Below are 12,216 nucleotides of genomic sequence, written 5' to 3' on the forward strand. Positions count from 1 at the left end.
CCGGTGGGGTTTTGACGGAGAAGATGATGGAATTGTATTTTAGAAAGTCAAGTATGTTTTAAGTGGTAGATGTGTAAATAGATAAGTTTAGGTGTTAGATGAGTAAATAGGAAATTTTTAAGTGTTATGTATGTAAAAATCCCTTAAATTTAATGAAGTGATCTTTTATAGACTTTAAATCTACCGTCATTGGAATAAGGAATAAAAGTAAAGTAGTGAGTACACATGCCTTTAAATTCAATAATAATTTTGTCTTTTCTTAAATTAAATGCATTGATAGATAGTAATATCTGCTTATTAAATATTTATTGCAAATTAAATTATGATCCATCTTTTTCATATCCAATAATTGATCACGTTGAATTAAATGAAAATAAATATCATGATTTACATTTTTATAGAAGGTAAATGAATGATATGTGAATGATATGATTTATGTAAAATGCTTGCATGTGCATGTTGATTGATAGAGGATACCATTTTATAGTACTTGTTGGGTACGCAATATACCCTATGAACGTTAATGGAAAATGTTATGGAAAAAGAAAAGGAAATGAAAATGAAAAAGGAGTACCTTCATTAATACTAAATTAGACGGTGACTCTTGTGACAGTTATTTTATTTATGAGAAATGGGAAAGATAAGAATACATATATGATTCAAAACATTGAAAGTCTTGATGAAATGATATGATTAAATGAAATTATTTTATGATATGAAATGAAAAAGTGATCATGAAAATTGTTCCATATGCCTTGAGTTATTGTAATTTATAAGCATGTTTTACTCACTGAGATGTGGTTTTACTTTTAGTTGCTCTAATATTTTCAGGTATAATTTAATATAATCAAAATGAATAGAAGGGGTGAGAATGTGTACCGTAGACGTGGCGCACCGGAAGAAAGGAATTTGAATGATTTTATGTTAGCTTATTTTTAAAATTTTTGGTGACTCTTTTAGTATATTAGAGATAGATTTAGTAAATAAAAAATTAATTTACCGTCAGACTATTTGTTGCCACATCGTTAATTCAAACCTCTAGGCCGGGTCGTTACACACATAATGAAAAAAAAACTACTCAATTAACCCTAATATAAACCTTACTACTTCCCTCCCATATTTGAATTCAAATAAATCATCTTTCCCTAGATAAACCTTTCATAATTTCCTCCCAATTAAATCAACCATCTTTCCTTAAATACACCTTTCATAATTCCTTCTCAATCAAATCAGCCCCTTTCCCTAAATAAATCTTTCATAATTCCCTCACAATCAAATCAACCCTCTTTTCCTTAATGAACATTTCCTAATTAGTTCCCCATTAATTCCTCCTACTTATATAATGAATAATAAATCCCCTGAGCCCCACAAGGGCATATCTTCAAATTAAATTTTGGGCCATCAAACTCTGATTTCAACAAACTAATCTAATTGAACGTCTTGGCAAAACAAACTTAACGATACTAAAATCGGTCCAATCCGAGCCCAAATAGGCTCAAATAAAAGGCTTAAATTATACTTGGAAGCTTTAGACTATTAATTAGATGATCAAATGATATCCAAATATAATATGATTATAGTTAAATCGAGAGACTCGACACGAATACAACAATCCCAAGATCACTTAATTCTAACATCATTAATTAAGACACTTAAATGTTAAATGAATGCTCTATGATCAAGGGAATCAATATAAGACGTTTGATGGAGCACTCTGAATTTGCTTAGGATCTTTTTCATATTTATAAAACATGTTCCTTTCAAAATCTATAGATAGACCCCTCTCACTGCATGAAGGAAACTTTTGGAGGCTTGGATCTTGGGCTAGAGATTCAAGAGTCCCAGAGCTCCAACCAGGCACCACCACCAGCAAACCCTCGCCATCAAACCACCTTCTAGCCGCCACCGCCAGGTCTCCGCTCGACCTCCGTCGTCCGTTTACTACAGTTCCTCTGACCTCTGTCACCTAACAATGGTCCATTTAACCTCGGTCACCCAACTGCGATCCTTCCGCCCTCCGTTGCCCGACAACAATTGCTCGCCGACTACGATATATTCCTCTAAACTTTGTCATCCGATGACGGTCCCTTCAATCTTGTTCACCCGACTACAATCCCTATGAGCTTTGTCACCCGACTACGGTCCCTCCGACCATAGTTGCCCGCCGACTACAATTCCTCTGACTTCCATCGCTCAACATCGGTCCCTCTAACCAGCATCGTCTACCAACTACAGTCCCTCCGACCTCAGTCGCCAGACTATTGTCCCAACGACCGCAGTCGCCAGGCTATTATCCCTTCGACCTCTGTCGCCTAACAATGGTCCCTCCGACCATTGTTGTACGAAAACGGACCTTCTAAACTCTATCGCCCGACAATGGTCCCTCTAAACTCTTTTGCGCTACTATTATTCCTCCGACCTCCTATGCCAGACTATGGTCCCTCCGACCTCTGTCGCCAAACTACAGTCCCTTTGACCATCGTCACCCGACTACAATCCCTCCGACCACCATCACACGACTATGGTTCTACCAAAAAATGAGCAGGACAATGTTCTCTTAAGAACAACTCTCATGTCATTGGATCCTGTCAATTCCAACTATGCAATATGCTCTACATGATGCATATTTGCTACATTGAGCGAACGCCTTCCCTCGAGGAAGGGAATCTGATGGACTGCCTGATTTAATTGTGAGGGAATTAAAAAGTTTCCTAATTAAGAGGGAGTTATTTAGGAAGATTCCTAATCAAATGCAATAAATTAGGAGATTTTTCCTAATTGAAGAGAGCATATTTAGGGGCTAATTTAGAGGGAATTAATTAATAAATATTTTCTAATTAAAGATGGCTGATTTGGAGGAGATTAATTAAAAAATGTTTCTTAATTTAAGCAGGTTGATTTGGGAGGAAAATAATTAACGAAATAAAGGGAATTGGGGGCGGGCTGCTTGGGTATTTATTATTTATTGTTTGCTTTAAGTAGGTGATTTTCTTAGGGTTAGGGGAATGCATCGTTTGATGAATTTAGATTGTTCTTAGGATGTTTGGACTTTAGCCGGTGGCTAGAGATTTGGAAGAGCAGTATCTTCCTCTCTAATTATTTTGAAGATCCACTTGTATCTTATCTCTTCTTTCATTAAACTTTCAATAAAAAGTGCTATATTGTATTCTATTCCTGGTTTTCTGGCATTGTTAAAATCAGATTTCAACCAAAGCTTTTCCTAAATTTCTTCAAGCATTTCTTATCAGCATCATTTATGATTAACAACATACACTAGTGGAATCATTTCAATTGAGTCATGCCCCGTGATTTTTCCCCTTTTAGGGTTTTCCATGTAAAACTTTTAGTATCCCTTATAACTCTTGCACCCCTCTCTTTCATTTGTGTGTGATGGATCTTTCTACAAAGCTAGAGCGTCAAACTCAATATATCTCTTTACTACCGTCAATATTATGGCATGCAACACAAATGAATTTTGATTTGGATTAAGAAGTAAAAGCATGATGTCAAGTAATTCAATAAGCATAGTACTTGACATGGCAAATATAAATAAAGTTGAGAAAGTAGATCTGAATTAAAAATAAATTAAAAAATTAATAAATTGGCCAAAATCCTCAAAACGAGCTACAAACTGAATAGAACTACCATATATGAGCAAGCTTAAAAAATAAATTATGAAGCAAAGGAATACATACATCGGCAAATTCTTCATTACTAAGTTCGACGATGTCTTCATAAACATTAAGTTCTCCATGTTGGTTAACAGTATCTTCAAGTAATTCTCCGAACACATTTCTAGTTTCACGAGCAATTCTTTCAACAGTTTGGCCAAGATCAACCTGAGAACCAAAAAAAGTATTAATTTACAATGAGGATCGATTCAAGTCTTATGTTACAAAATTCACAACATATTTCAGATGTCAAAGCAACTTATTTATTGGATTGCTAGACATGCAAACACGTATGTGACATAAAAATCAACAAAAGCAATTAATAGATACAGTAGTCCGTAGTATAGGGTGAAAATAAAAATCATGAACAATACGAAAGAGATTAGTAGAATGGTTAGAAGTAAAAAAATAATGCTTGTTAAAAAAAAATTCTTAGGGAGCAAGAAAAAAGAAGCCTGTCTCGATTCTTATTAAAAACATGCTAATAAAACATAATTACTGCTCTATACACCACAAACTGCACATAGAATTGAGCGGAATCAAATGTGTGAATCAATCCATTTTCTTTAGCTATGCAAAAAAGTACAAAAGTAATGAGATTTCAAGCTCTATGTATGAAAACATACCAATTATAACGTAAACATAGCATAATAAGTTAAAATGTATCTAAAAATATCTTTCAAGTAAATTATAAAGATATATGATGACAACATGCAAATAGCTTTCAAACACGCGAAGAATGTGATTTAAACAACATCCAAGTATACCACGCAGAGCATCAACTAATGCCTTAAAAAAAATTGTTTGTGCTAAAATTTGAACTTCCATTTTTATGACAAATGTAGAGCAAAAGAGCGTGCAGGGATTCGTATAGCTTGTACAGTAATTATAAAAAAAGTGCTATCGACTGCAATTTGGGCCAAAGCTAACTTCACTCATAACTATGCCTTGTAATATTGGAGCACGTTAGGAGTTTCCAGCAACTGCCAAACAGATATATAAACATGTTCTCAATCAACTGAGGGCATTTTCATTTCAATTCTAAACATGATGAGAACCGGCAATAAAAAAATATAATTTTGTAATACAAAATATGCATTTAAATGGACATTATTGCTAAGTATTGCCCACCACTTAGCACTAAAACAGTGAACTGTACTAATGATATTAGGAAGTGGAGGAGTTGCACATTAATTAATTTTAATATTAGGATTAGGGTAAGAATTGAATGTTTGTTGTTATGAACATCAAATGAAAGTGACATCGATATGCATACATTATATATAAAGACATATTTAACATTTAAAGAGGACAAATGTCCCGACATGCCTCCCTTAAATCCACCATTGCATTAGTTTATGTTCAACCAAAGACATTAAAATGCTTTAAATTTTCACAACTATCCACTAAAAAGATGAATACAAAAATATACACGACACCCAATCTATAATGACTTAAAACTTTTATTAAAAAAATACGAATATGGCGTTCTAAGAGTCAAATTAAATAACTTGGAGTTACTTGGTCGTTTGAAAATGGAATGCAAAGTAAATGACTGCAAGGGTTTTCAAGATTTAGTTGTTTAGTTGGTTGTAAAAAGAAAAAAATCAGAATAAGTTGTTGAAGCATTTTGAATTCATTTAAAGTTCATTTTTGATGCATGCGCGGGGGGGGGTCAAAACAAAATGGATTTTTTTTTTTTTTTGCTGCTTGTTATATCTCGGTTTGGGCCTTGTTTGCTTTGATTTGGAGCTAATTTTTGGGATCTACTTGGTTCTAGCTCCTAAATGCTTAAGTTGTGACTTTAGCTCATTAATTCAAAAAGGTTTCTCTACTAATTTCAGCTCATTATGTGTGGAAAAGTTTGGCTTTTCCCCTTCCCCATGCCGCCTTCTCGGTTTCCTCCTTGCCCCCTGGGTTTCTTTTGGGCTTATGCTATTCCCGTGGCCCAGGCTGTTTTTCCTGTGCATTAGCCCTTTGTTTCCTGTGCTGGCTGGTTTTCCCGTGGCTGCCTGCTTGGTTCCCGTGGCCTTCTTTTCTCTGTTTCCAGTACCGGTTTGGGGTTGCTGTTGGGTGGGGGTTTCGGTGGCTGCCTCTTTGTTTTCTGTGCAGTTTTGATGCAGCATATTTGAGGTCTTTTGGCTTCTGTTTGCAGTCTTTTGGCCTTCTATATTCCTTGAATTTAATGGGTTTAATGGGAGATATTTGGGCTGTTTAGCTGCATTCTTTTGCCTATAAAATGGAGATGTTTTGGCATTGAATAGGATGGTGAAAAATGAGATTTTTGGGATAAAAACCTGAGAGGTTTTTCTTCTTTGGAAAAGCTTGAGAGTTTTGTCCAACTTCTCTTCTTCTTCCTTCTAGGAAAGCTTGAAAGAGCTTCTCCTTCTTTTCGTCTTGGCTTCTAATCCCCGTCTTCTCTACGCAAGAATCCACACCACATGTATCCTTCTTCTCAAATGATGGAATTGCAACTTTAGGAGTTTATGTTTTGAAAGTTTGTTTGAGTCGTTTGTATGTGTCAAAGTTTGTAAGTCCTATTATAATTATGAAGTGAAGTTGTATTTTGTCTACTTCGTGTAATTTCTTTATCCTAGTAAGGTAATGTTTTTCTAGCAAAAAAATTAGACGTCTCCTAATTTTTTTGCTGACTTTTTGCTTGCATCAATTTTCAATATATATTTAGAGTTCACTTAATTTGGATGAATTTAAAATACATCACACGTGAAGTTTTGGCAATCGCAGCCTTGTTGCCACATGGCACTAGCAACCTTCGGCTACCGCCGCCCCCATTGATGCCTCGCCATCGTCGGCCACTACCGTTGGCCCTTACACTCAATTCGTTTTATTTAAAATTAAAAATAATAAAATAATCTCTTGTATTTGTTTTACACTCAACCAAATAATTCTAAATTATTTCAAATACAATTAAATTTACTCTACAATACATTTAAAATACACTTAAATTCTAAATACTCGTGGCCCATAAATAGAGAAAAAAATAACATTTTTAAATTTATAGCATAGAGAAGCTTTATCATTGTAAACATTTAAAGATAAGTTTAAAAGACTTTGGCTTCTTATGATTTTGCATAATAGACATACTTTTTTCTTTTCTTTTTATTTTTTTTAATCGAAATGTATAAGCATTATGCAATAAAAGAATATTACGCCACCTTAAAGATAAATTTTACAGAATTATTATTAGATCAATAGCTTTGTATATAAGACAACATTGCAGTAGAAACAAGTCTTTAATAGTCAAATTGAGCATGAGAGATATGAGAATATGAAGATGGAATGTGTAACAAAATGAGGAAATATAAATTTAAAATATATTTAAATAGGCGGGAAGGTCCTAGTGCCAACTATTGAAGATAGGGTTGTGAAAGATTGGAAGAGGCTCGTAAAATAAAAAATATAAATACGTATACACAATACGACTGTTAGACAAAATTCTCATTGAAGGATTAGGAAGAACATGTAATAAATTGACGATAATATAGATATAATTTGGATAAAAAAATTTTAAATAAAAGACATTGAACAATTCATACAAAATCCAAAAAATTCAATGAAGAGCTGAATTTATAAAATGCTAACTCATATAGTTTGGCAAAAGTTATAATAATGCAAAAACTTTAAAAATTTTTTAGAAAAAAAACGTCTATTTTCCTAAAAGATCTTCCTATATCATTCTTTTCATTATATTTATTTTTCTCACTTAGAGCAACCCAATTTTTTTAATAATTTTAAAAATCATTTATTTGAGGGAAAAAGGGCATAGTTCATTAAATGCCTGTCCCTTAACTTCCCAAGCGGCCAAATAATAAAAAGAATCACATTTTAGGCCAAATTAAGCGGTAGAAGCACACTATCAAAATAATTTAAAAAGGAGCTAATACAGAGTATCAAGTAACGTATACATAATCGAAAAATGTTAATCCGATTTAGCAGAAACCGGATAAGAAACCGAAATTCAATGTTCTGGTTTCTACAGAAACCAGATGAATATATTCCGATTTTTTAAAGTTCCAGCTACTTTTTTTATAATATTTTTTTTTTAATTTAAATCAGTTAAATTTTTAAAAAATTTATACTGTTATTTAACGATATTTAAATTAGAATTAAAATTCATTTAAAAAAAATTGTTAATTTATCTTTTATATTTAAATTTTTATAAATTAATTAATGAATAATTTATAATAATTATGTATACAATTTGTTATATCTTTAAATAAATTCTTAAATATGATTTTAATGTATACTTGATGTGGATATTGGATTCCTCTGTAAAAAGCAATTAATGTGTACTTGTTGTGAACATTGGATTCCTCTATCCAAAAATCGCATTCAGAGCATATGATCCTTATAACATCTCGTTCATTATGCATTGACATGTCATTTAATTTGCAATAGCCTATCTCATCAGTTGGCCTACAAATTTGTAAGGTACATTCAAGTCTTATTGTGTTTTATGGCTGCAAGTGATGATTGGATATCTTTACTCTCTACTATTTAAAGGGTATATAAAAGACACATGAAATATATTTGTAGAGTTTTTACTTGAATTATTTAGAATGTTTTGGCAATGTACGAAGAAGGTTAAATGCTTCCTCAATAAAGAAATGTTTGATGATGCAAGCCGAAGAATGCATGCTTGTATAAGCACGAGCCGATGACACTCCTTTGGAAAAAAAGGCAAATGTGAATGAGATATTTAGGTGTTGTATCCATGAATGTTCAGAAGATGAGGATGATTGCCTTTGGAGTATGCATGCTAAGGTACTGAGGGTAAAACTTTACAGGACAAGAGATTTATTAAATGTCGCTGGTTGGAAAAATCTTCAAATTAGGTTTTGGAAAGAGAATAGTCACCATATCATCCCTCATTTCTTACAGATGCGGTACCATGAGATGAAACATCGTAGAGATGACAGTCATTCCCCGCCAGATATTGACTACAGCCACCTTGACATTGAGCATGCCATTTTATGTCATCGTTGGTGTTCGGGGTTTGACTAGTTCATTCTGGATTTATAAAATGATTGGATATATGAGTTATAACATCATAGTAAGCCTAAACATTTCTTCAAGGTTGAGGAATGGCAAGACCTGCAATATGAGTTTGAGTTCCATTTGAAATATTGTCCAACTCAAACACAACTCTAATTATGGTTGCATATGCTGCTTAGGAATTAGTAAATCTATCTCTTCGTCTAAATGTTATCTTTGTTAACTTCTTCTAAATTTTCTTCACTATACTTCTCTTATTTAATATGACACGTGTTTATGTATTTTAGTTTGTTATGTAATCGGTTCCCTGTGCTTCATTAAAAAAAAATTTCTATTTAGGATGAGTACTTATGATTCTTTAGTTTAGTTCTCCTGAAAATTAGTTCGCATAAATTATTATTTTATTTATGTGAATTAAATTGTAATATTAATGGTATATTTGAATTAATTAAGAAAATTGATCTAACGTGTATAATTATTTTAGTCAATTAAGTATTAATCTAAATTTTTTTTATTTAACTATACATTAAATTATCAAATTTAATGATTAAGAAATATTTTGTTTTTTTAGTTCAGTTTAGTTGATTAATCATCATATTATGTTATGCAATTAACAAAAATAAAATAGAAGTTCATATCTTAGAAATAAGAGGCATGATCTGATTACATCAGCACAACATACATGATGTCAATCTTCTGCCCTACTTCTTAGGTTTAGGGATAGTTGCACTCCCCGGTGTGTACCTATCAGGTGGTCGACTTCTTCTCAGATCTAACTAGTAGGCCTCCAACAGCATCTTTACTTTGAACACCCAAGTATGCAATGCTTTGTATTGGTTGAGTTCGCTGGAGGAGCTCATCCTGTTGTGTAGGAGTGTAGCAGTCCGAATGGATTCATCCATGCTAGGATTTGCATACTCTACGTGTGTTGGCACTTGCTGTGATGCTTGAATTTTTGTCTGATATGCAAGAGCAATACTGCCCCATTGTAAGCCATATTGAGTACAATATTGTCTTGATGATCTTGCCTCTGACGAACCTTGCCCCCCCCTCCCATATCAATGCTAGAAAATCCTATAGCGAATTGTAATGGCACAACAAAGTCTCCAGACCTAACATACATTGACTGCCATGCTAGTTCATATGTCGCTCTTGCATGACTTCTATCTCCCATCATCCTGGATGGAACATCTGATGTAGACCGCCTTTACATCTGAGGCTCATCATCATGACTCTGCTACACTATTGTCTCTCATGCTCCTCACTAGAATCAAGCAAGCTATAGTAAAAAATTAAAGAAGTCTCCAGCCTGGAGTACAGCTCATCACAATCGTTAAGTGCCTGTTACATAGAGCTTGCACTTTCACCATGTTGACCGGTGAATCGGTGAGTGATATGCCTGCTAGGCCGGATGTAATCAGTCTGTTTTTAAGCAATGCAATGTTACTTAAAATTGTGAATAATTAAATAAGTTGAACATTAGAATCAACCATACTTAGCATCAATCGCTCGCCTAGAGACCTCGAGTAGAATATTTCCGGAAGTTGTTGTGGAACATTGAATATGTATAGGAATCCCACGACCGATACCATCTCATGTATACAGATGTGTTTGAGCGGAAAAATTGGAAGCAAATGATGCACAAAATTAATGGATGTACAGGATATATCAATAATTGGAAGAAACCGGGGGTTGATAATCCGGTTTCTTAGAAGCCAGAATTTTGTAATCTAGTTTTTTAAGAAACAGGAGTACCTCCAATTTCTTGTGTGCACCCGTGAATTCTAGTTTCTTAAATTATTCTTGTTTCATGTGCACCCATGAATTACGCGCGTCAACTGCTCCTCCGATTCCACACCTGCCATAATTATTTCCTCCCATTCCGCGCCCATGATTCGCCTAATACACCCGCCATAAATTATTCAAATTTATGCCGTGATTTGTGTCCACTGCCCTCTATATATTTGACGAATGCAGGAATTTATGGGTGTTAGAAGAATTCAATCGAGAGAGAAATTTCAGAAGAATCATCAGCAAGTTTTCAAGGTAATTTTATTTAGCTAAAATATTTTATTTAATTTAATGTTATGTTTCTCGATTATGTACATTAGATATTAATTGTAGATTTAAGACATCTGTACAAATATTTTAGTTTAATTGAATTTTTAGGATAAGACCAAATTGATAGTTTTATCTTGATCATATGAGAAAAATCTTGAGACCACACTGAGTTTTTGCACACTAAGTGATGCAATAGACACGATTATAGATTCTATTTGTTTAGGGTAAGATGAAGTTAGGGTCGCGCGCGCGTGCGTGTGTATATATAGTCTTTGTAGATGCTATAGCCATGCACAAAAGGGCAAAAGGGACAAAACAAAAATAAATATGATCCGCTCTTTTTGTAGGAACTTGCTAGCTTATCCCCTTAGTAGGCATGTCCTAAATAAATGTTGTTTGACACAAAATTGTGTTAGGCCTATTAAGTAAATATACATGCTTTCCCGTACTAACATCTTTTTTTGGGAGTAATTTTGGAACTTTTTTTTACTTTGAATATATACTTTTTAGTTTAAAAAAATCATGTGGATATATGAGTTATCTTAGAAGGTAGTAGACTGAATGATGATCCGAACAAAATACTTCAAGAGCGCACATATCATTCACCATATATAGTTTCTACGATTTGATTGAATTTATGGTAGATACCAGTTACATATAGTTTATTTTTCTGGTGTGTATTGAAGAACTCGACTGCACATTAGGCTATTATTTATTCATTACTGATTGTTTATATGATTGCGCACTAGAATAGCAGAATCTTTCTTATGTTTCTTTATTTTTTAATCGATTTGGAAGAGTCATTTGTAGGCTCTTAAGATATTAAAACATTTATCCAAAAAACTAAGTAGTATAAAAGCAATAATAGGACTCTATGTCAAAAATATTATTAATTATGAGGGTGTGCGCCAATGGGAAATCTAATTACTTAGACTAAAATAAATTCTATTTGGCATGATATGCCAAATAGGATAGGGGAAATCTATGGTGTATTCAAGTTTTTTTTTTTTTCAAACCCATTAAGTGAATTGTCTTCACTTTCAAAATAGTATGGTACCCTTTTTACGAAGTGCTCAAAAGACATGTATCTCTGACTACGCTACTTTCCATTGATTCCCATAATCCTAATATTGTTTCCATCCTACAGATGATACAATCCAATTCTTTATGACATTTCTTGTCGTATGAATCTCTCTCATAGCCCACAGTATTTGCAATCTATTTTTCTGTTCGATTGGAATGGCTGCAAGAGCTCACCAAAACTGGTTCTCACTTGGAAGATTTAATATCCAATAAAGAGGATGGCATACCACTGATTGGCAGTCCGAAGGACTACTTGTTGTGTTGGGAGTTAATGACTCTTCAAAACTTTACTAGAATCAATAAAATTAAAAGGATCAGCGTCAAATTGAATCTGAGCACAATAAAGAGCATAATCCACTGATAGTTATCACCGTTCATATAGACA

The 12,216-nt window shown here is 33.5% G+C and overlaps 1 protein-coding gene across 5 annotated transcripts in view; it reads right to left on the minus strand.

The window, feature by feature from the left end:
- The window catches only part of LOC110114631 (ubiquitin-like domain-containing protein CIP73), a 62,448-nt gene that overhangs the window by 14,864 nt on the left and 35,368 nt on the right, over nt 1-12,216 (minus strand). For all 5 annotated transcript variants that reach the window (XM_020847565.2, XM_020847564.2, XM_020847563.2 and 2 more), the window contains one exon: nt 3,696-3,839. In XM_020847565.2, coding sequence (XP_020703224.1) covers nt 3,696-3,839 — 144 coding nt within the window. The remainder of the gene's footprint in view (nt 1-3,695; nt 3,840-12,216) is intronic.

The sequence above is a fragment of the Dendrobium catenatum genome, unplaced genomic scaffold, assembly GCF_001605985.2.
Source record: "Dendrobium catenatum unplaced genomic scaffold, ASM160598v2 original_scaffold_197033, whole genome shotgun sequence".
NCBI lineage: Eukaryota > Viridiplantae > Streptophyta > Magnoliopsida > Asparagales > Orchidaceae > Dendrobium > Dendrobium catenatum.